This window comes from Trichosurus vulpecula, chromosome 1 (assembly GCF_011100635.1).
Source record: "Trichosurus vulpecula isolate mTriVul1 chromosome 1, mTriVul1.pri, whole genome shotgun sequence".
NCBI lineage: Eukaryota > Metazoa > Chordata > Mammalia > Diprotodontia > Phalangeridae > Trichosurus > Trichosurus vulpecula.
In genome coordinates, this window is record NC_050573.1 from 58,199,383 (window position 1) to 58,226,109 (window position 26,727).

The following is a 26,727-nucleotide window of genomic DNA, read 5'->3' on the forward strand; positions in this document are numbered from 1 at the left end:
ACAAGAGACAAAACTATCCTTATTTATTGATGGCTTGCTTGGAAAACTGCAGACAATCAGCAAAGAAACTAAAATGTGAAGTAGCAGGACACAAAATAAATCCAACAAAACCAGAAGGAAACAGTAGGAAGAGAAAGGCTACTCAAAGTAGTATTCGGCAGTGTAACTACCCACTCAGGATATACAAATACTACTACAAAATACTGTTTCCGTTAATAAAGGAATACTTAAGTAACTGAAGAGTTACCTACTGGCAGCTGGTGCTGGGCCTGAGTTTATATCTGGCTTCAGACACGTCTTAGCTACATGATCCTGAGCAAGTCACTTCCCCTCTGTCTGCCTCACATTCCTCAACTGCAAAATGAAAATAATAATAATGGCACTTAGCTCTCAGGGATGCTGTGAGGATAAAATGGGACAAGAGTTATAAAGGCCCTCACAGGCACACGCCTGACACGAGTGGGCACCATACAAAAGCTTATCCTCTTCCCCACTCCGCTCACAGTTGGGCCTCACCAATACAATTTTTAAAATGATGGTACTGCTTAAGTAACTTACCAAACACAGGATCACAGAATCAAAGATGTACAGCTAGGAGGAAGTGCCTCAGGCTCTGATGAGGAAAGGAGTGATATGCCTTTCCCAGAGTCATGTTTCTAGCTTGTGGCCAAGCCAAAATTTGCACCCAGGGCTCCCTGACTCCAAATCCAGGGCTCTCTTTGCTACACCACGCTGACTCCACAAGAGCCACAGTGTTCGATACCCATAATCTTGAGAATAAAATCTCTACAAACTAAGACAAACAGGTAAACTGCAAAGGAATTACTTTATAGACCAGGCAAAATAACAAAAAAATTAATCTGGAAGAATAAAAGAGAATATAAAGGAAATATTAAAGATTTTTTAATTAAAAAATAAAGAGGCTTAGCATTACCAGATCTGAAACAATATTATAAAACAATAATCAACCACACTGACAGTGTAAGTGGAACAGAACAGGTAAAATGAGACCTAAAACCCAAAGAACATAATAATTGCTCAATCATCAATCAACCAAAGAACATGACTTTAAATGGATAAGTAACTTAAACATAAACGGTCATATCATGAGAGAAAAAAGAGAAAGCAGTACCTTGTCTATGATTAGTGGAAAAATTCATACCCAAAAAAGAGATGATAATTACAAAGACAAAACAGACAATTTCAATTTTATAAAATTAAGAAGATTTACAACAAACAAAATCAATACAACTAGAATAAAAATAAGAAACTATCAAGCAAAGGAAACTTTCTTTCTTCTCACTCATTTCTCGACCACTTCCAGGCTGGCTTCTGGGCTCATCACTCAACTGAAACTGCTATCTCCAAAATCACCAATGATCTCTTAACTGTCAAATAGAATGGCTTTCTCAAATGTCCTTCTTCTTGACCTCTCTGCAGCATGTGGCATTGCTGACCAACCTCTCTCTTCTCTGGATTTTTGTGACAGTTCTATCTCTCAGTTCCCCTCCTACTGTCTGACTGCTTCTGTCTTTCCTTAGCTGGCTCACCATTCATGACAGATACACCCACCCATACCTCAGGGTATACCTCAGCCCACTTCACACTCTACGCTAAGATAACTTCATCAGCTCCCATGGGTTTAATTATAATCTCTATATGACAAGAGGATCTTTATGTCCAATCCCAGCTTCTTGATTTTCTGAAAGCGTAGGTCTGCTCATGTCACTCCCCTACTCAACAAATTCAAATGGCTACCTCTTTAGGATCAAACGTAAGCCTTTTTGTTTGGCTCGTAAAGCCCTTCACAACTTGGTCCCAATATGACTTATTAATGTATATGTTATTCTCCTTCCAATCCCCTACAATCCACTCAGTCTGGCCTTCTCATTCACATGCCTCTTCACTGTTTGTCTCCTTCACGCCTAGAATGTACTTCCCTCTCCCCTCTGCCTCTAAGAATTGCTAGTTTCCTTCAAGACTTACATTGAGAATCATTTTCTACATGAAACCTTTCCTGATCTCCCAGGTGTTAGTGCCTCTTCGCCAAAATTACCTTGTATCTATTTCTACATCTCTTTTTGAGTACATATTGTCTCCCTGGATGGAATATAAGCTCCCTGAGAACACAGACTGTTTCATTTGTATTTCTGTCCCAAATACCTAGCACAGTTCCTAGCACGTAGTACACTTAATAAATGTTTGTTGATTGATTCCCTAATAGCTAAATGGTCAAAGAATAGGAAGTTTTCAAAAAGAGCAAAAAAATCAACTATTAGAAGTGCTCCGGAATGTAATGAAAGGTTGATTTCAGAAAAACTTGTATGAACAGATGCAAAGTGAAGTGAGAACCAAGAAAACACTGTACATAGTAACAGAAACATTGTGGGATGATCAACTATGGATAACTTATCTCTTCTCAGCAATACAATGGTCTAAGATAATTACGAAAGACTCATGATGGAAAATATTATTCACATCCAGATAAAGAACTGATGGACTCTGAACACAGGTAGAAGAATATATTTTTTTTTACTTTTTTGTGTTTTTTTTCCTTTGGCCTGTTTCTTCTTTCACAATTATGACTCACATGGAAATATGTTTGACATGACTACACATATATAACCTATATAAAATTGTTTACCATTTGAGGAAGAGGGGTGGGGAGGGAGGGGAGGAGAAAAATTTGGAACTCAAAAACTTACTAAATGAATGCTAAAAATTGTCTTTTGAGAATTAGGAAAAAATACTATTTTTCAATTGTTTTAAAAACTAAAAGTGCTTGCTCTTTTTCTGGTGGCAAAGAATTGGAAACTGAGAAGATGCTAAACAGGTTGTGGTATATGAATGTAATGAAATACTATTATGCCATAAGATGAGCAGGCAGACTTCATAAAAACCTGGAAAGACTTACATGAACTGATGCTGAGTGAAGTGAGCAGAACCAAGAGAACATTGTATACAGTAACAACCACATTATATGAAGACTAACTTTAATAGACATATGTCTTCTTAGAAATGCAAGGATCTAAGACAACTCCAAAAGACTCATAATGGAAAGGACTGTCCAAATCCAGAAAAAGAACTACGGAATCTGAATGCACATCAAAGCATGTTATTTGCTCACTCACTCTCTCTTTTTGTGTTTCTTCTTTCTCATGGTTTCTCCCATTGGTTCTAATTCTTACGTACAACATGACAAATATGAAAATAGGTTTCATATGAATGTACATGTTGAGCCTATATCAATTTACATGCCATGTTAGGGTGGGGGGACGGGAAAGATGGGGAGAAAATGTGGAACTCAAAATCTTATGGAAGTGAATGTGGAAAACTAAAAATAAATTTTTTAAAAGTGCTCCAAATCACTAATAACAATAAATATGAATTACAAGTACTAAAAAGCATTACCTCACATCTATCAAATTTACAAATATAAGAGACTAAAAAAAGTCAATATTAAAGAGGCTATTTGGAAGACAGGCACATTAATACACTGTTGATAGAGCTATTAATTTGTCTATTCTAGAAAACAATCTGGAATAGCGCAATAAAATTTAATAAACAGTTCATACCCTTGAAGCTAGAGATCCCCAAGGAGGTTAATGACAAAAAGAAAATATCAAAATATTCATAGTCATACTTTTCATGGCAGTAAAAAAAATGCGTACCTATCATTTGAAGAATGGTTGGAGAAACTGTGACATGTGTGTCTACATCACGCCAAAAGGAATAAATTCACAGAAACTGCAAGACTTACATGAAATGATTCAGAGCAAAGAAAGGATCAGGAGAAAAACATATATGATGCCCACAATAATGTAAACAAAAAGACTAAGTAGCACCAAATTAGATGCAATGACCAAATGAATATGCATAGTTATGAGTAAAAATAAAAATGAATAGTTCTCAAAAGGAAAACTGCAAATTATTAACAACCACATGAAAAAGTGCTCCAAATCATTAATAAACATAAATGCAAATCAAAACAACTACGAGATTTCATCTAACCCCTCCCCCTGAAAAAAAAAATATATATATATATATACATACACACATATACACACACACACACAAACACACACACACACATTCTTATCCTTTGATCCAGTGATTTCACTGCTAGACATATATTCCAAAGGGGTCAAAGACATAAAGGTCACAATACACCAAAAACATAAGAACACTTTTGGTAGTAGCAAACAGGAGCAAGGGAAGAGAATACGCATTTATATAGCATCTACTAAGTGCCAGGCATTATGCTAAGTGCTTTTAAAATACTATCTCATTTGACACTCACAACAGCCCTGTGAAGTAGGTAATTTTATTATCCTAATTTTACAGTTGAGGAAAGTAAGGCAAATAGAGGTTAAGTAACTTGTCCAGTATCATATTTGCTGTGTGAGGCTAGCTTTGAATTCAGGTCTTCCTGACTACAACTAGCTGACTCAAAAAACAGGTAACAAAGTAGAAGCCCATCTATCAGCAAATAGCTAAAGAAACTGTAGAATGTGTAACGGAATAATGTAAGAAACAATGAACACAGAGAATCTAGAGAAGCATGAGAAGACTCATACAATCTTGCAGAGCAAAGTAAGTAAAATCAGGAGAAAAATATGCATGATAATCAACTGACTATAGAAATGGAAATGACAAAAAGAAAATGGAATGCTATGTAATTATAACAACTAAGCTTGTCCCTAAAGAGATGAAAAATTTCACCTCTCTTCCTTCTTTGCAGAGATGGAGGGCCTTGGTTGTGGTACATCATACAAACTGTTATATTTGGTTGAAGTGCTCTTTAGTTTTGTTGAAATGATCCCCCTCTCTTTTTTATTCCTTATTACAAAGGATAGCTTTATGGGAAAGGGGAAAAATTCGGAAATGATAATGGGGAAAGAACAGAAAAATAAACAAAAATGTAAAACAAAAAAAAATTTTTGAAGGCAAGGACCAATCTTAGTTCCAGAGATTACTGATGAAATACATTTTCCTTCTCTCAATAGTGGTGGTAGATTACAGATACTGAATGTTATCTACATCACGAATGATGACTAGCTTTAACTTTTGTTATAAAGATTCATTCACAGAGGCTTACTGGAAATTGTTAGTGAAATACAACAACCAAAGGGGTTAGTAAAACATGAAAAAGAAAAGGTAGCTTACCGTGAGCCCAAAGATAACACCTAACAATTTCTTTCCTATTTCTTCTTGACACGTAAGCTTCTCCAATCTTATAGAAAACTGTGCCTGCTGGAGCTAATTACAATAAACAGTCTTGGTCCCAAATAATGAATAACAAAACACACCTTCTTTCTCAGAAGAGAGATGAAGGGCAATGGGACTAAATGATGCCTACAGCGCTAGACCCATTTTCTCTTCATCAGCTGGTCTGGCTCACCTGAGTTTTAGGTTGAGGGACAGGGGTTGTTACAAGACATGCAATGATTATAGTATTCTACTTTTTGATAAAGCCAAAGACTCCAGCTTCTGGGATAAGAACTCAATATTTACAAAAACTGCTGGGAAAACTAGACAACAGTATGGCAGAAACTAGACATAGACCAATATCTTACACCATATATCAAGATAAAGTCAAAGTGGATATACAATTTAGACATAAAGTGTGATTCTATAAGTTTTAGGAGACAAGGAAAAATTTACCTGTCAGATCTATGGAAAACAGAAGAATTTATCACCAAACAAGAGATAGAGAACATTATGAAACGCAAAATGGATAATTTTGATTAAATTAAAGTTTTTGCACAAACAAAACCAATGCAACCAAGATTAGAAGGGAAGAAGAAAGCTGAGAAACATTTTTTACAGCCAGCATCTCTGATAAAAGCCTCATTTCCAAAATATAGAGAGAACTGAATCAAACTTAAAAGAATACAAGTCATTCCCCAATTGATAAATGGTCAAAGGATATGAATAGAAAGTTTTCAGAGGAAGAAATTAAAGCTATATATATAGTCATATGAAAAAATGTTCTAAATCACTATTCATTAGAGATATGTAAATTAAAACAACTCTGAGGTACCATATCATACCTATCAGATTGGCTAACATGACAAAACAGGAAAATGATAAATATTGGAGAAGATGTGGGAGAACTGAAACACTAATGCTTTGTTGGTGGAGTTGTGAATTGATCTAACCATCACAAAGGATGGCTTTACGGGAAAGGGGGAGAAATCCAGAAATGATAATGGGGAAAAAACATTGCTCTGGAGAGTAGTTTGGAACTATGCTCTAACAGCTATAAAACTGTGCATACCCTTTGATCCAGCAATACCACTTCTAGGTCTGTATCCCAAAGAGATTATAAAAAAGGAGAAAAGACCCACATGTACAAAAATATTTATAGTAACTTTTTTGGTGGTGGCCAAGAATTGTAAATTGAGGGGACATCCATCAATTGGGTTATGGCTGAACAAGCTGTGATATATGAATGTAATGGAATATTGTTGTTCCATAAGAAATGATGAGAAGGCAGACTTCAGAAAAACCTGGCAAGACTTGCATGAACTGATGCTGAGTGAAGTAAGCAGAAAACACTGTACACAGTAACAGCAACACTGTGTGATGACCAACTTTGATAGACTAAGCTCTTCTTAGCAATGCAATGATCTAAGACAATTCCAAAAGACTCATGATGGAAATGCTATCCACATCCAGGGAAAGAACTATGGAGTCTGAATGCAGATTGAAGTATATTATTTTTTAATTTTTTTTGTTTTGTTTTTTTGTTTCTTCTTTGGTTTTTCCCTTTGGTTCTAGTTCTTCTTTAACAACATGACTAATGTGGAAATATGTTTAATATGATTGTATATGTATGGCCTATATCAGACTATAAACCATCTTGGGCAGAAGGAGAAAATTTAAAACTCAAAATCTTATAAAAGCGAATGTTGAAAACTAAAAATAAATAAACAAGCAAATAAATATTTAAAAAAAGGCAGGAGCCAAACTTCTTTTTAATCCTATTTTATTCATTCATTCACTCACTTATTTATTCATTCATTCGCCCTAGTAACCCCTCTTAATTCCAATGCCTTCTCTATGTTAATTGTTTCCAATTTATGCTGTATTGCTTTGTATAGATTTGTTTGCATACTGTCTCCACCATTAGATTTTAAGCTTCTTGAGAGCAGAGGCTGTCTTTGGCCTCTTTTTGTGCTTAGCAAAGTGCCTGGCACATTGTAGGCATTTAATAAATGTTTACTAAACTGAATCAAATTGTCAGCTAAGTAATTCTGGGTTTGTTTACTAAGCTTCTAAGGTAAGATTTATCACAAAGAACTGTTTGAATAAACAGAAATCAAAGTTATCTGTAAAGTTTATGAACTCTCCATAGCATATCTGGTTTCATAAGAGTAAATCTCAAGTGGCTTCTTCTCATTCCTACCAAGCAACTTACCTCTGCAGAGCACTATACTGGAATGATCTTATTTGAGCTTCACAATGCCCCTGGGAAATCAGCAGCATTAGCAGTCTTATCATTCCTACTTTATTGATAAGGTTCACAGAGGTGAAAGGACAGGCTCAAGGTCACAAAGTTAGTAAACCACAGACCCAATGTTTACTAGGCTTTCTTCTCCTTTTTTAAAACTAGATTCTTAACTGAGATAACTCTCCAGTAAAAGTAACACCATGGTTATGATGACCACTATCCTAAATGCCCCAAATCTAAGAACTGTGGGCAAGGATTCAGAGGGAAATCTTAAAGGGGGTAAAAAGTTGGTGCAGAAAAGAAGACTGAAGGAGTTTATTTCCCTACATAGATGATGAATCAGTCACATTATTAGGTGCTTAATAACAGCTCACAGAATGTTCTTCCACAGAAAATCAGAAGTATAGATTCCTCTCTCATATTTAAAAAGGGTCAAGAAAGAAAAAATACTCTAGGACTGAATTTTCTAAAAGCTTTCTGGGCTGGTTGGGAACAATTAAATTAACTGAAGCAGCTGGAGCCTCTGGAACTCTCAACCCACAGATGGTTAAGGGGGCTGGACAACTGGTCAGAAGGAGATTACAGGGGTCCCTTTGCTGGCACTGGATGCAGGACTGTTGCATTGCCCATACTTGGATCTGAGTCACAGTCCTAAGGCAAGAAGGAGCACTAGCACACCAGAGCTTGTGCCTTAGGAGAGAATGGACCCTCTTCACAGTTCCAGGACACAAAAGAGTGCTTGTGATTACTCACAGAGGAGAGCAAGGGCCAGAAGAGTAATAAACAAACCTCGCCTTAGATCACACCACCTTGGAAAAACTGAAAGCTTACTAACCCTCAGAACTAGCTGCACCCAAAAAAACCTGAAACTCAGGACAGTGTCCTCTCCACCCCAGGAGCAGAGCTCAACTTTATTGTAAAGTTAAAAGTCAAGAAATAAACAGGGAACATGAGCAAACAACAAAAAAAATCCTGACCACAGAAAGTTACTACAGTGAGAAAAGGAAGATCAAAACACAAACTCAGAAGAAGACAAAATCAAAACAGCTATATCCAAAGCCTAAAGAGGAAAATGTGAATTGGTCTCAGTCCCAAAAGGATCCTGGAAGAACTCAAAAAGGATTTTTAAAAAGCAGATAATAGAGGTAAAGAAAAAATTAGGAAGAGAAATGACAGTGATACAAGAAAATCATGAAAAAAGAGTCAACACCTTGATAAAGGAGGCACAAAATAATACTGAAGAAAATCACATCTTAAAAAAACAGAATATGCTAAATGGTAAAAGAGGCACAAAAATTCACTGAAGAGAACTCCTTAAAAAAGCAGAACTGGCCACAGGGAAAAAGATGTACAAAAATTCACTAAAGAAAAGAAGAACTCCTTGGGGCAGCTAGGTGGTGCAGTGAGTAGAGCACTGGCCCTGGAGTCAGGAGGACCTGAGTTCAAATCTGGCTTCAGACATCTGACACACTTACTAGCTGTGTAACCTTGGGCAAGTCACTTAACCCCAATTGCCCCACCCTCTCCTTGCAAAAAAAAAAAAAAAGAAAAAGAAAAAGAACTCTTTAAAATGGAGGATGGCCTAATGGAAAAGGAGGTACAAACAATCACTGAAGAAAATAATTGCTTAAAAATTATAACTGAGCAAATGGAAGCTAATGACTCCATGAGACATCAAGAAGCAACAAAACAAAATCAAAAGGAAGAAAAAAATTAAAAGAGAATGTGAACTAGCTCATTGGAAAAACAACTGATCTGGAAAATAGATCAAGGAGAGATAATTTAGGAATTATGGGACTACCTGAAAGCCATGATCAAAAAAAGAGCCTAGACATTGTCTTTCAAGAAATTATCAGGGAAAACTGCTCTAATATTTTAGAACCAGAGGGTAAAATAGAAATTGAAAGAATCCACGTATCACCCCCTGAAAGAGATCACAAAATGAAAATTCCCAGGAATATTATAGCCAATTTCCAGAGCTCTCAGGGCAAGGAGAAAATATCACAAGCATTCAGAAAGAAACAATTATATTTGAATTGGAGCTACAGTCAGGGTAACACAAGATTTAACAGCTTCTACATTAGAGGATCAGAGGTCTTGAAATACGATATTCTGGAGGGCAAAGAAGCTAGTATTACAACCAAAAATTACCTACGCAGCAAAACTGAGTATACTCCTTCAGGGGAAAAAATAGACATTCAATGAAATAGAGGACTCTCAAGCATTCCTGATGAAAAGACCAGAGCTGAATAGAAAATCTGACTTTCAAATATAAGACTCAAGAGAAGCAGAAAAAGTTTCAGAAAAGAGAAATCTTAATACATTCAGTAAGATTAAATCATTCAGATTTCTATATGGGAAGATAATACCTGTAGCTCCTAAGAACTTTCTCATTAATAGAGCATAAATAGAGTTAGAAGGAGTATATATTGATAGAGGGCACAGGGACGAGTTCAATACAATGGGATGATAATCTAAAAACTAAAATTAAGGGGTGAGGAAGAAAAATGCACTGCGATAAGGGAAAAAGAAAAGGTAGAATGGGCTAAATTATCTTAATAAAAGACGTAGAAAAGAACTTTTATAGTGGAGGGGAAGGTAGGGGAGAGGGGTAGCACGTGAACCTTTCTCTTATCTGAATTGGCTCAAAGAGGGAGTAACATACACACTCAGTTGGGTATAGAAATCTATCTTACCCTACAGGAAAGTAGGAGAAGAAAGGGATAAGAAAGTGGGGGGGCGGGGAGCCTGATAGAACGGAGGGTACATCAGGGGAGGCAGCAGTCAGAAACAAAACACTTCTGAGGATGCACAGGGTGAAAAGAGAGACAGAGTGTGGGATAAACAGGGGGGATATAGAATGGAGGGAAAGAGAGTTAGTAATCATAACTGTGAAAAAAAATTTTACAATAAATTTCTCCGATAAAGGCCTCATTTCTGAAATATATAGAGAACTGAGTCAACTTTATAAAAATAAGAGCCATTCCCCAGTATATAAATGGTCAAAGAATATGAACAGGCAGTTTTCAGAAAAGTAATCAAAGCTATCTACAATCATATGAAAAAATGCTATAAATCACTATTGATTAAAGAAACGCAAATTAAAACAACTCTGAGGTAACATCCCACATCTATCAGATTGGCTAATAGGAAAGGGAAATAACAAATGTTGGAGGGGATTTTGAAAAATTGAGACACTAATGCACTATTGTATTCAACCATTCTGTAAAACAATTTGGAACAATGCCCAAACGGCTATAAAGCCAAGAAAGGGCTATTAAGGGCTTTGACCCAACAATAACACTACTAGGTCTGCATCCCAAAGAGATAAAAAGAAAAAGGAAAAGGACCTATATGTACAAAAATATTTATAGCAGCTCTTTTTGTAGTGGCTAAGAATTCAAAATTGAGGTGATGCCCATCAATTGGGGAATGGCTGAACAAATTGTGGTATATGATTGTGATGGAACACTATCGTATTGTATTGACAAGGATGATGCTCTAAGAAAACCTGTAAAGATTTACATGAACTGATGCAAAATGAAATGAGCAGAACTAGAAGAACACTGTACACAGTGTTAGCAATACTGTATGATCATCAGCTGTAAATAACTTAGCTATTCTCAGCAATACTATGATCCAAGATAATTCTGAAGGACTTAGGAAAAATGCTATCCATCTCCAGAGAAAGAACTGATAGGAGTCTGAATGCAGATCAAAGCATACTTTTTCCTTACTTTTTTTTCTTGTTTTTTTTTGGGGGGAGTCTGTGTTTTCTTTCACAACATGACTAATATGGAAATATGTTTCATATGACTGCACATGTATAACCTATATCAAATTAGCTGCCTTCTCAATGAGTGGGGGAGAGGAGGGAGGGAGGGAATTTGGAACTCAAAATTTTTAAAAACCAATGTTAAAAATTGTTTTTGCATGTAATTGGGGGGGGGGGAAATATTAAAGTGGGGAAAAAAAACAGCTTTCTAGCTGGTAAAATTAAATAAAACTACACAGCATACTTTTAATTATTTGGGAGCATTCCCTGAAAAACACTTTTACCCTTACAGCATTTCACCATGTTTAAAACCAGATGAGTTTCCTATTGCTCATACACATTACAAAATGGACAACTTATTTCTCAGTAACAATAGAATCTATTCCAGCATTAGGAAAAGCCCCTATAGTTAACTGCCACTGTCAGGTACCAGTACTTATTCCCAGGCCAAAATCAAACACAAAGTATTTCACTAGAAATTAAAACATCTGAAACATAAATTCTTCAAATAACGGGCCTGGAAGAAACCTTCATGATTAATGAGTCCCATCCTTCATTTTACAGATATGAGGTAGTTGAGGCCAAGGGAGATGAAGTGACTTGCCCAGGCAACGCAGCTGGTTAATGACAGTATCGGTAGGAATCCAAAGGAGCAGATTCCCAGTTCATCATCCTTTCTGATATTCCACCCTTTGTAAAGCAGTGTTTAGAATGCTCAAGTTTTTTCCCTACCCTGTTTTCAGTAAAAGATTTTTGGTAAATTACCTCTCTGTCAACAATTCTCTAGCTCTACAGTTAGCAGAGCACACAGCAGTATCACATAGACTTACTTGAGTAAAGCTAAGAAAGCAGCAGGCTCCACATCTGGCAGTTCAATTTCTGTAGAAGTTGTGGCCATTCCACCATTAAACATTGCATCGAAGACAGCACTGCCCACAGCCAACACAAACCTAATATTCAAAAAGAGAGAAAAAATGTCCATTAGATTTCCATTCTCTTATCTGCACTGAAATACTACCAACATATCTATGCTCATTATCCTCTTTTGCCCCCTCTCAATTGATCACTGCAGGAAAAGAAGGTTAATGTGTTATACCCACATCTTAGAATTCTAGGCTGCCTTATAAACAAACACTTCCAAAGACACAAAGAATTTGCACCTGGCTGGGAGAAAAGCTTTTCCAGGACAGGGGTTGACCTTTCAACCCTGTCTTCTACCTCCCCCCACACACATACACAGAGCATTTAGTGCAATACTGTACTCAAGATGCCCGATTTACAAGATGACTGCTAAAAATTAAAACAAGTCTGAGGTACCACCCCACAGCTATCAGATTGGTTAACATGACCGAAAAGGATGATGACAAATGCTGGAAGGGATATGGAAAAGTAAGTACACTAATGCCCTGTTGGTTGAATTGTGAACTGGTGACACCATTATGGAGAACCATTTGGAACTATGCCCAAAGTACTATGTCTGTATCCTAAAGAGATTAAAGAGAACAAAAAAGGATCTGTAAATATTTATAGTGGCTCTTTTTGTGGTGGCAAAGAACTGGAAATTGATGCCCATCAACTGGGAAATGCTAAACAAGTTGTGGTATATGGTTGTGATGGAATACTATTGTGCTGTAACACATGACGAGCAAGATTGTTTCAGAAAAACCGGTGAAAATGTGTATGAACTGATGCAAAGTGAAGTCAGTAGAACCAGCAGAATACTATACACACAGTAACAATACTGAAAAGACGATCAACTGTGAAAGACCTAGCTACTGTGATCAATAAAACAATCAATACAAGACAATTCCAAAGGCCTCATGAAGAAAAATGTTATCTACCTTCACAGAGAGAACTAAGGAACTCTGAAGCATACTTTTTTCACCTACTTTATTTTTCTTGATTTTTTTTTTTGCTTTTACAAGATGGCTGATATGGAAATATTTTGCATGACCTCACATGCATAATTTATTATCAAATTGCTTGCCTTCTTCTCAATGGGTAAGGGAGGGGCTAAAGACAGAGAGAATTGGGAATTCAAAAATTTTAAGAATGAATGTAAATGTATAATTATAAAAGAAAGGAAAAAAGGATTGTTGAACTAAATAAACAGAATTACACACTATCAGACTAAAAAAGGTTCCTTATAGAACATAGAAGAGGAAATGGTGGAGCAAGAAAAGTCCTAAGAACACTGTATATCAAAACTGGAAGAGGGCATAGAATGTTCAAGGTAGAGGAGCTCTTCAAGATTATCATTAATCCTTAGATGATCTTTACAGCGAAACAACCTGAAGCATGGAAAAGGGGAATGGATGATGTGCTCAAGGCTTATAAGCCTTGTTCAGGTTAGTCCATCTGAACAACACAACAACTTTGTGTGGTACCTAGTACAGGCACTCTAACAATTTTACAAGGAAAGTGAAGTCCTAAGATGTTATATAATTTCTTAAGTATGCACAGCTTTCCACTGACAGCACTAAGACTCATTTTCCCCTAATATTTACAACTACTTTCCCTAATCTGGAATTGAAGTTCTGAAATTTCTCCAAGTCCTTAATGGAATTATGTATCTTAGACCTGCTATTTCTATGGTCCTAAAACAAAGACTCTGTTTTACTAATAATTACCTGTAACAAATACTCTTCTCCAAATCATTTGTTTAAAGAGTGCCTTGTATTTGCAATTTAGTCCTCCTGACAAACAGATGAAAGGCAGCTTAGCATGGAGGAGGGAAGGTGGGCACTGCAGGTGGGAACACCTAGGTTCAAATCCTGCTTCTGATACATATCAACAGTAGAACTGTGGACAAGTTATGTAACTCTTCAGTGCCCCAGGAAACTCTACAACTAAGAGCTAAAGATGACTTAACAGATTTGTCCTAGAAGTTTCAATATAGAAAGTTACTGAAATACACACACACATACATACACATATACACACACACACACACACACACACACACACACACACACCCCAAATACAAAGAGAATAATGGTTTATGGTTATACATATGTTAGTTAAACCCATTATCTAATTTTATTTTCAAATCCAGGTCTTATATGAACTCTGATAATTGTTGCACAGACAAAACTTAAAATGCTTTTCCAAACCAAAAAGGAATTCTGAACTGCATCATCCCCCACTTAATAAAATCCAGTGGTTCTCTATTACTTCCAGGGATCAAATAGAACATCTTATTTGGCTTTTAAACCCCTTTACAACCAGATTCTTCCCTATCTATCCTACCTTCCTATACTTTACTCTCTGCCTCCATAGATCTGGGAGGGGAACACTTGATTGGAACCTGATTGGCTCAGAATGAATGTAAATAGCAATTGTTTCTGTTTGGGCCAGAAACCCTGAGGGTCTTCCCCTCCCAGATCTATTATTATTTTTTTAAAGAGGCCATTCTTTGCCTCATTTCTAATTAGGCATTAATCACTGAATGGGTGCCACCTCAGTCAAACTGACACCTGTTAAAGACCTTGGCTTGAAAAGGCCAAGGTCCCCCACTGCATCCTGGGCCATCTCCAGTCATCCTGATCCATATTTGGCCATTGGACCCAGATGGCTCCGGAGCTGAAAGTGAGGCTGGTGACTTTGCACAGCCCTCTCTCACTTAAATCCAATTCATATGCATGTCATGGCACCACCTCCCTGATGTCATGGTCCTCTTCAAGAACTAAGGAGAAGGAGCAGCAGCCCCCCTCCAAGCACTTTGTGATCCAGCAAAACTAGGCCTTCTTGTTGTTTCTCCCATATGACACTCCATCTCCCAACTCCATGTTTTTTCGATGGCTGTTCCCCTGTATTGGTAATTAAGGCGGGACTTTTTTTTTTTTTCTGTTTTCTCTTTTAGAAATGCTACAGTAATCAAATGCCTTTGAGTAAGCCTTACTAGGTGCAAAGCCCCATGCACACACCCTTTTGTTAACTAGATGCTAGACCCCAGGCCCACACCCTTTTGCTGATTAGGTATGAATCCTTCAGGCCCTGACACAGTATAAAAGATCCAAGGTTCGCCTTTGACTTTTGGGGCTCTCAGTCACTGAAAGAGTGGCTTGGGACTCTGGGCAGCTGCTCTAAGAGCCTCCCAGCTTGTGAACCCAGATGTTGATGCTTTCTTGGTAACTATGAATTGTGATTTGGTCTATTTATATTGTGTATGTTTGTAATTTGTTTGTATTTGCTCTGAAGTTCAGGTTGCTGGCTTTTCCTCCTGAACCAAGGTGAGTTTATATGTTTGATTAAAGTAAGATTGTTAACCCCTTAATGTTGCTTTCCTTAGTAAAGCAGATCAAAGAACCTGTGTTAGCAGCCTTTCTGTATGCTGGCAGTAGCTGCTAGCAGATTGTTGCAACACTCCCATGCCTAGAATGTCCACTTTTCTCACCTTTATCTCTGGGCTTCCTTTAAGACTAGCTTAAAACCCACCTTTTACAAGGAGCCTTTCCCAGTTCCCCCTGTCTCTTTCCTCCACCAGTGCCTTCTAAGATGACTTCCAATTTACCCTGTATGTATCTTGCATGCACATAGCTGCCTGCAGGTTTTCTTTCCCACTAGACTATAAGCTCCTCGACAGCAGGGACTACTTTTACCTTTGTGATCCCACAATGCCTGTGCATGGTAAGCACTTGAATTCACAGTGTGTATATTTGATCCAAAAATATAGATGGCAACTACACATGGGGATTATATGATTCTCCTCTAAGTCTACCCACAACATGCTGTTATGGTAATCAGGGTGGGACTTTTGTGTTTTCTCTTTTAGCATGCTAAGGTAATAAGTACCTTTCAAATGTAATGACAAGCAAAGTGGACTTTTTGTTGTCTTTTGTTTCTTTGATTGAATCAGTCTTTGACCTGCTTAACAAACAAGAAAACCTAGTTCACATAGATTTGAGTCCCATGGTTGTGACACCCTGACCCTAAGAAGGGTATATAAGATCTGAGGTTGGCATTCTGTTTTGGGGCTCTCATTCACTGCAAGTGCCATGTGATTTGACAGACGAGACTCTGGGTAGCTGTTGGAGCCCCCCGGCTTTGAAAATCCAGATGTGAGTGCTTCTCTGGTAACCATGTATTGTGATTTGGTTAGACAGAAATGTTGATCTGTTTATATTGTCCCTGTTTGTAATTTCTGTTTGTATTTGCTTTGAAGTTCAGGGTGCTGGCTTTTCCCCCTGAACTAAGTGAATGGTATATGTATGTTTAATTAAAGTAAGACTTTTAACCCCTTAAAGTTGTTTTCCTTAGAAAAGTAGATCAAAGAACTTGTGCTGGCCGCCCTTCTGTGTGCTGGTGTTATTGGTCTTTCACTCCCACAACAGCTGCTAGCAACACTGTTGTTACATATGCTTCTGATAGGTACACCTAAGGTGAAAATGGCCTTCCTCACTTTCACTATGCATTACAAGGATACTAATAGAGCACACAAAATGTTCATGAGTTATCTCATCCTCTTCTCCTGGATCTCAGCCAATACTGTACAGCCAATACTTCTAAGCACAATAGTGCTTAGAAGTTCAGACACTGAATATGCAACTGCAACGTGAAGCACTGCATTAACATGTCACCATGTCTAAAAATGATTCCTAATGTTTTGGCCAAAGGTTCCTGTGTGCCTATTACTCTCATGCAACATTTTATGTTTAGAACAAAAAACTCATCACTATCCCCTAAAAGATATAAAGCGGTTTTCATAGCTTAGGACGGTACCTGACCCCATAATAGGCACTTAAACAAATGCTTACTGAGTGACTGACTGACTAGAATACCCTCCCCCCAGGGTATGTGGATTTGGTTAATGACAAAATTTACTTTGCTTGACTATGTCTATTTGTTTGGTTTTTTCCTTTTGTTGTTGTTCAATGGTGGGGACGGGGTGAGAGAGAATAGATAAAATAAATGTTCTGTGGGGTGGTGTGGGGCATATTAGACTCTTTGACCACCAAAAAGGAATGCAGGCTCTCTGCGTTGAATGAAGTAGGCATTTAATAAATGTTCACTGAATAGAACTGAATGTAGTAAAAATCAATTTCACCAATCCAGGATAGGGAAGTTGTTGTGTTTGTCATTTGTTCTCAAAGAGGACCATGACACCAGGGAGATGATGACACGACTTGCAGTTGACTTTGATTTGAGTGAGGGAGGGCTGTGCGAGGTCACCAGCCTCACTTTCTCCTCCAGAGCCATCTGGGTCCATGTGGTACTAATGTGGTCAAAGATTTTCCCTGCCCATTCAATAGGCCTCAAGTGGAGCTAGTTAAGGGAAGCTTGATTAGGAGAGGTTTGCTTATAGACAGGCCCACACCCTTTTGCTACTAGGTGCTAAGCCCCAGGCCTACACAGGGTATATATACCCTGCGGGTAGCCACTAAGCTCAGACTAGAGAGTTTCAGAGACTAGAGAACTGCAAGAAGAAGAAAATGAAGAAGAGAGGATGCAGGCAAGCAGGCCCTAGCAGAAGGGAAGGTTGCAGGATGGCTCGGCCCTTTGCTCTGATAATGTGTTTTAGTGGCCTTCCTGTTACACTGAGGTGGACTTATTCATTTTGGGATACAATTACTGCTATGTCTAATTGGGGTTACTGGTTTTGGGATTTGATCCTCTGGTGTCTGAATAAATGTTTTACTACTTATGCCTCCTATACAGAGAGTCTCATGCTTTGCAATTCTGAACTATACAGGCATGTTCATGGTCATGAATCTTGATATCATGAATCTTGCCTTACTGAAATAGTCCAGCGGCCTGATATTCACCAGGATGACTGGAGATGGCCCAGGATGCACTGGGAGACCCTGGACCTTTCAGGCTAAGGTCTTTTCCAGTTCTCACTTTGAGTGGGGTAAGGCCCATTCAGTGAATAGGCCTCTTTAAGAAATTAATCAAGGGATGGCCCCTTTAATTAAAACTCCAAAAAAAAGAAAAAAGAAAAAGAAAAAAACCAAACAAACTGGGAGGCGAAGACCCTCCGGATTCCTGGCCAAAAGAGTAACAGTTACCATTTAGTATTTACAGGGAGGTATGACTGCATAGAATTCCCTATGTATGCAAAAAACATGAAAGCTCAAATAGAGTACAAGCTCAACCTGATTCAGTGATGTGAAATGGAAGCCAAAAGAAGCAGATGCTACCACAGGCTTAAGAGAGAGAGCTGTCCAGAATGAGAAGCAATGGTGCCTTTAGACTCTGGCCTCGGCTGAAAGCATCTAGGATGCTATATTGAGCCCTGGGCACCATATTTTGGATCAAATTTAGACAAGCTTCAGAAACCAGGGCAGTGAGAGAATTGATGGCCATGCCATATGAGGACTGGTTGATGGGAATAGGGGATGTTTAACATGGAGAAGAGAAGATTTAAGGGAGACATAATAATTTGAAAGGCTATCCATGTGGAAAAGAGATTAGAGCTGTTCTGCTTGGCTCCAGATGGCGGGGCCAAGAACAAGTAGAAGTTGCAGAGGGACACGTTTAGACCTGATATTAAAAAAAAAATTCCTGACAATTAAGAGTTCTGCTTCAGGAGATATGTAGTTCCCATCATTAGAGGCCTTCAAGCAGAGACTGGATGCCTATTTGCTGAGAATGTTGTACCTTAGGTTACTGTTCAAGTAAGGCTAGACAGGCTAACACTTGAATTCCATGATTAACTTTGAAAAGGACTAAGGACTGCTGGCCTGGACATCACTCAATTCAGTCTTTCTCTGCCTTAGTTCCACTACCTGTAAAATAAGAACAATACTACCTACCACACACACAAACCTCCTGAGGCTGTTTTAAGATACCACAGTATTTCATATTTCAACAGCAAGAAGAGAGCTACTATGTAAATCCATGATATCACTGCTACCTATTTCGGGCTGAACTAGAATATATTGAAAATGTGCATACCATATTCCTAAAAATAAAAGAAAAACTAGGGGGGAAAATACAGGGCATGGAATTTGTGGATTAGAAGGAAACTAAGGGATGAGTCTAATCCTGTCATTTTACAGATAAGGAAACTAAGGCACACAGTGAGACTTTTCCATTATACCAAACTGCCTCCTTTAAGTGAAGATTCCTTTAGCCTCATGCCTTATTATAAGAACTTCAGAACCAGGACAGACCCTGGAGATCGTCCAGAGAGGTAAAATTACTCTGCCAGAGAGGTAAAATTACTTCCCTGGAGCAGACATGGGATTTGAACCCAAGTTCCTCTTAACGTTCTTTCCATTGTCCCACATTGCTGGTTTGACTCAACTCTCTAAAACCAGATTAAGAAGCCCCTTCAACAATCAAGAATGTCTGCACCCTTTCACACTGCCTCTAGGGCTCATCCAGTCCCACTGTGCCATGACTAAAGTGCCTTGAGTACTAGGTACAATATCAGTGTACCTACCATAAAATAAATGTGGATTGAAAAAAGGTAAAAATATTTTAAATATGGTAATTTTCAGGGCATGTTCCAACATTTAAATATGAACACATTACTTATCCCATGGTCAGACTGGAAAAGAACAGCTAACAACTCAATGCAGCACATTCTCTGGATTTTCACTTTGAAGAAGTTTACTATAGAGAGGGAAATCCAGTGTTTTCTAGAACCACTCTAACAAGTAAATAACTTTTCAAAAGTTCATTTTATTCATCTGTATTGTTCTAATCCATAAAATAAACTAATACAAAGATCAAATGAACCACTCTGAATTTCAACCCATACCATAATCCAAAAAGAATAAGGTTTCTTCCCCACCCCTCCCCTCCATCTCCAAGAAATATTATAGGAAAATAACACTCATTAAGATAGAATATCCTAGCAACATAAATTCCCCCTACAGTTCCTAAAATAGTATTTTCCAAACTGACTAAGGAATCCTTTTGGCCTTGAAATGTACCATACTGGTCTGAATATAGAATGCACTACCCCCCATTCCTAATCAAGGCTTGTACAAAACCAGAGCATGGCCTAAATCTTTACTCAGCAACATAAGCAGAAAAGTCATGAATTTTATTAAACTTTCTTTTACAAAAGTTGTTTCCCTTCCATTATAATGTGAGCTCCTTGAGAGCAAGGACCATCTCAGTTTTTAATATGCACTCCCAGAGCTTAGCTCAGTGCCTGGCACATAGTACGCACTTAATAAAATGTAAATTTTTTTTAAAACATAAAAAAAATTTTAAATATGGTGATTTTTAGGGCACATGCCAATGTCAACCATGGACACATTAATCATCCAATCATCCTCTCTAATCTGGCTATCTGCAAAATGGGAATCACGACACTCATATTACCTACCTCACACAGCTATAAAGAAAATGCTTTTCAAGTTTTAAAGCACTATGCTTTTTTCATACTGTATATGCCTACTTTCAAATGTTTATTGTATGCAGAAAACTGTTGCTTTTTTGTATGCAGAAAAATTTTGCTTTTTTATCCATTCTCCTAGAATCAGATACATGAATTGAAACCATTTTTTTTTTAGATATTTGAGATGCAAAAAGGCTTAGGTATTTCTATTTCATACTTCATGACTTTTCCTATATTTCTGTTATCAACATCCCTTTGCAAATAATGAAAGAAATAAAGCATGCGGTTCTACCTATAAGGACTAAATGCATCAAAGGATACATATGCTTAAATACTTTGCACTTTTGCTGTAAATAGAAAAAAATACTCATTCATTTATTTCCTTGTCCATTATTTTCCTTTGAAGTCTCAGTAGATTTGGTCAAACATTTATAAAACCTTGTGATTAACATAGAGTTTTTAAAATTATTTTTTCATGTATTTTACACTATTTTACTCATTTTTTCTGATTTTTCAGATTTTCAGAATTTACAATTTGGTATAAATAGTATAGCCGTTATAGTAATATAGCTTTAATTGAATCCTTACTGATAAAATGTCTGAGAGACTTTCTGATAAACAGATTTTAGAACTAATAATATCCCATCCTACTAATGTGATAGTGAACTTTCATGTAGTGAATTTGCTAATAGAAATGCTACAACTGAGAGGCAGTGAAAGAGTATTCTTTATCTGATTCCAGCAACAGTGAGTCCATCAGTTAAGTTCCTTCTGTAACTGATAATCTGAAAAGTAATGAGAAATGAAGTTCTTGCCAGACCCAAGTTTATGACAAAAAGAGATGAATATCAAATGAAACTATATTTGTAAAGCACTTAGCCCAGCGCGGGGCACATAGTAGGTACTATGTAAATGTTAGCTATTATGAAGAGCCACAATGTCTGAAAGGTAAAGATGGTTCTTCTTGACTACACAATAGCTAAATACTCTTACACTTCGATCTGGCCCTACTGCAAATTCCACAATCGGTACTGTGAAGAAAAGTCCTGTTTTCACATTTTATTTAGTGAGCCAGTGCTTAGAAACATTCAGAAATGTACAAATGCTGGGAGCCAGTGAGTAATGCTAACTGGTGTGTTATATTCAAGGGTGGGGACCTGCAGCCCCGAGGCCACATGTGGCCCTCTACATCCTCAAGCTCGGCCCTTTGACTGAATCCAAACATAACAGAACAAATCCCCCTAATAAAAGGATTTATTCTATAAAATTTGGACTCAGTCAAAAGGCTGCACCCGAAGACCTAGAAGGCCACACGTGGCCTCAAGGCCGCAGGTTCCCCCACCCCAGCATTAGATGAACTAGAAAAGTTGATTGGCTTATTGCAGCATCATTGATTGAAGAAATCTACTCATAAAAAGTATGTGGTATAGCTCCTGGGGGTTATTCAATATAACTATGCCATGTAATCAATTCCTAATATAATAAGGTACCTTCAACTTTTAACTGAAAACTGAAAGAAAGCAAAATCTATATCAGGATAAGTTTTATCTAGCATCCTCACTATGGAACCCTTTTGTTGAAAGTTGTCAGAAGGAACTTTTACCTTATGTACATATACCAATCACTGAGCAATTGTTGCCTTGCAAAGCATGCTGTAAATTTATTCCATATATGTCAAACAAGCCAGACAAACTGGGTCAGAAATTTTGGTTGACAATAGACAACAAATATGTGGTAGCAGAAAACAGATACTTGTTCGATGGATTCTCCTATTTGTGAAAAGACTATACTAGGCGAAATGATAGCAGCGTACCTGCAGGTATAGTAATGTTGAGGCTGACAAAACTACAAGTCAGCAATTGCTACAATGTAACAACCTGGGGCAATTAATTTACATTGCTTGATCTGTCCTTGAGACTCATAAAGCAGCATTGTTGAGACTGCTAATCAGAGAATGAGAACAAAGAAACACATAAGCCATTGCATGAAACTCTAGTTTTGAAATCTACCTAAAAGTCTACAGTGTCACTGACTTCATACCAGGGTAAGAAATCTAAATCTGTAACTATTAGGAGAACCCTCCATCCAAATGTTCAGATTTTAGCAGAGAACAACCCAAGGCCAAAGTCAGAGACCACCCTATTTTATAACAAGAGTAAGTTAGATGTTCTTGACCAAATGGCAAGGTGTTAAGCAGCAAGCAATCTCCAAGTCTCTCATCTCCAACTGCCTTTCAGACATCTCAAACTGGATTTCGAGAAGACATCTTCAACTCAACACATCCAAAACCTAATCATTATCTTTTCCCCAAGCCCTCCTCTCCTCCTTCTTTCCAGATTACCATAGAGGGCAACACCATCCTCCCAGTGCCTTGGGCTCCCAAACTAGAAATCCACCTGGACTCCTATCTCTCATATCCAAGCTGTTTGCTAAGGCCCGTCAACTTCACCTTTGCAACCTCTCTCCAATATGCCCCCTTTTTACCTGACTGCCCCCACTCTGGTGCTGACCCTCATCACCTCATGCCTGGATCACTACTGTAAGTTGCAGGTGAGTCTGCCAGCCTCAAGTCTCTCCCCACGCCAACCTATCCTCCATTCAGCCACCAAAGCAATTTTCCTAAAACGCAGATTTGACCATATCACCCCCATTCTGTATATCTCCAGTGGCTCCCTATTTCCTCCAGGATCAAATGCAAAATCCTGCTTGGTATTCAAAGGTCTTCATAACCTGGCAGTCCCCCCCAATCTTCCTGTTTTTCTAACACCTAAGTTCCTGCCATGTACTCCAATCCAGTGACACTGGCCTCCTGGCTGTTCCACAAACATGATACTCTATCTTTTAACTCTGGGTATTTTCTCTGGCTGTCCCTCAAGCCTGGAACCCCTCATCTCTGCCTCCTGGCTTCCTTTAAGTGCCAACTAAAATCTCATCTTCTATAGAAAGCCTTCTCTACCCTTCTTATACCTTGTCCCTATTATTTCCTTTTTATCTTATATATAGTTTGTACATATTTACTTGTTAAATCCCCCACTGGACTGTGGGCTCTGAGGACAGGAACTATATTCTGCCTCTTTTTGTACCCCCAGATCCTAGCACACAGTAGGTGCTTAATAAATGCTTATTGACTGGCTGACATGGCCCAAGTGCTATATGCTTTCCAAGAGATTTACTTGTAGGGGTGTGGCCCACAGGAACAACCTATATCATCATATTGTTACTTTAATAGAAATCCTAAGTGCGGGTACACGTGAGGATTAGGGAAGCTTTGAAGCAAAAGAGGAAATCAGGTTTATTTCCATACTGGTAAAACTGCCCACAATAAATACATACACATACATGCAAAATTTTATATTTAATATTTTAGAAGAAAAATATCTCTAGGTGGCACACTGGTTAGAGCACCGGACTTGAATTCTAGAAGATGAGAGTTCAAATCCCACCTCCAACACTTACTGGCTATGTGACCCTGGGCAAGTCACTTAACCTCTGCCTGCTTCAGTTTCCTTAACTGTAAAATAGGGAAAATAATAGCCTCTATTTCTCCCCCACCCCCTGGATTGCTCTGGGGACCAAATGAAATAATATTTGTAAAGCACTTAGCACAGTGGTTGACACATAGCGGGCAATTGTTCCTTTCCTTCCTTCACTGAACCTCTATTCATATCACTCAGGATACCAGAGTTGCAGAGAACGTAGTTTGGAAAACAAAGTCTTAGAAGATTTTAGGAACAACTCAGAAAGTTTGTCGCTGTTCTGTGTCACAATTTAAGAACAACTCTCTTTCCAACAGTGAATTGGGAGGTGGTGTTAGCTGTTGATAGTTTCTTTTAAAAATTGCCTGTTCACATCCTTACCTTCTCACCTTTGCCTAGACTTTTGTACCTAAGATTCTATTCCCACAACTTCAATGAATCTCCTCTAAGAACACCAATCAATCAAATCCAACGGCCTTTTTTTGGTCTTTGTCCTTTTTGATCTCTCTGCAGAATCTGGCCCTTGTGACCCTCCTCTTTCTTAGGTTCCAAGAATGCCATACTCTCTAGGTTTTCCTTCTGCCTTTTCATGTTCTTTTTGGCCTCTTCTGCCTTCCAATGTTCCATCTTTGGCCCTCTTCTCTGTATATATTCTTTCCTCTCAACAATTTCTTCATTCCCCCAGCTTCAACTACCATGTTAAAAAAACGTGGTGCTCTCTCTTCAAACTTCCTTCTCCTTTCACATACATTTGGTTACTCAGCTCTATTCAAAACATCCCTCACCAAAAAATTTTTTAAATCTTTCACATTCTGTTTCTATTCTGCTTTGACCAAGAATGGGTACTCATCACCACATACCCAGATTACTGTGACAGCTTCTTTCATGTTCTTCCTTCCTTCTCCTACTCTTTCAATTCTGTCTGACACATCCTATATATTCCAGTCAAATTCATCTTCCTTATGCGGAAATCCAATAATGTCGTTCTTCCGGTCAAAAATCTTCAGTGGTTCCCTGCCTCCTAGGGAGTAGAGTTCAAACTCTTCTGCCTGGCCTTCAAGGCTCTCCATTTTGTCACGACTTTACCAATCTTATCTGCTGTGATTCCTCTCCATGCTTTGGGAAAACTAAACTACTCTCTAACCTCAGCACAGGCTCTCTGTTTTGCTACCTGTTCTTTGGTGCCCATCTCAAATGTGGCTACCAACAATCATTCAATCAATATTAAGTGCCTACTATGTGCCAGGCATTGTACTAAGTGCTAGGGATATAAAAAGAGGCAGAAGACAGTCCCTGCCCTCAAGGAACTTACAATTTAATGGGGGAGAGAATATGCAAACAAATTTAAATAAAGCAAGCTATAGACAAGATAAATCAGAAATAACGGGGGAAGGCACTGGAATTAAGTGGAGTTAGGAAAGGCTCCCCGTAGAAGACAGGTCAAAGCAGGGTGTGTCTTAATCCCTCTTTCACATCACCGATCCTTCAAAATACTTGACCACAGTTATCGCAGGGCATCCCCTTCTCTCCCCTCCCCCAGCAAGTCTTCAGTTCTCCAGAGTAAAAATCCCCTATTCTTACAACTGACCTTCATATGACTAGATTTCTACTGACCAGAAGAGAGTACAACAGAACTATCCAACTACCTAGTCCTATACAATATACCCCACCACTAAGCCTAAAATAAATAAGCACCTCAGACTAGATGGTCTCTTAGGCTCCTCACACCTCTAAAATCTATGACTGACCTCTCATGCTCAAACCTCATACCTAGTAAGCAAATTTATTGATTTTTCCTTAAGAAAGTCTCTCAAACTCATTCTCACTGTCACCACGCCAGTTAACACTACCCTTCATAAACCTTAAAGCGCTATACAAATGCTAGCTCTAATCATCACCATGACTTTATTATTATTATCTAGCCTGAAGTACTGTAGTGGCCTCTCCTAACTAGTTATCTTGCCATCAGTTCCCCGAGTCAGCCCAGCACTACCAGGTTACTCTCTTCCTACACCCATTACTTTGATCTCACTACTCTGCTCAAAAACCTTTTTAAGTCCAATTTCCTTAACCTATGTTCAAGACCCATCACAACCTGGACCCAACCTACTTTGGCAGCCTTATCTCCCAATAACCTGGCCAAATAAAATTATTCACAATGCCTCATACACAGCTTAAGCTTCCTTACCTCTGTGTCTTTAGCAATCCTGCCTTCCCCTTCCTTGAAAATCTCTCTGCCCATCCCAACTCCATCTTTGACTTTAAAAACCCAACTCATCTTTCTAATGTCCAGGTCAAATGTCACTTCTTTCATAAAGTCTTTCCCAATCCTCTCCAGTTAAAAGTCTTCCCCACCACCCTCAAATTCTTATTACCTCTTTACAGCAGTCTTCAGGACTTTATCACAAACAGACACAGATTATAATTATGTGTACATCCATAAATGTTCATTTTTTAATTGACTGACCTCCCAAGCTAGATTGTAAAGTCTGTGTCTCATTCATTTTTGCAACTTCCTCTAGTGGTACCTTAATGCTTGTAGGGTGCTACAAGCATTAATTGTTAAGCCAATTATCACCTGAGTAATATTCCAATGAGTACACATCATACAGATAGGCATCTCCAAAAATACCTCCTAATATACTAGACACTAGAGGCAGCATAACCTAGCATACAGGGAACCAGCTTTTTAAGTCAGAAAGCCACATACAGGCTGTGTGACCAC

The 26,727-nt window shown here is 38.2% G+C and overlaps 1 protein-coding gene across 1 annotated transcript in view; it reads right to left on the reverse strand.

Annotated features, from left to right (window-relative positions):
- The window catches only part of BTBD2 (BTB domain containing 2), a 75,585-nt gene that overhangs the window by 38,621 nt on the left and 10,237 nt on the right, over positions 1–26,727 (reverse strand). The window contains exon 2 of the mRNA XM_036767104.1: positions 12,062–12,181. Coding sequence (XP_036622999.1) covers positions 12,062–12,181 — 120 coding nt within the window. The remainder of the gene's footprint in view (positions 1–12,061; positions 12,182–26,727) is intronic.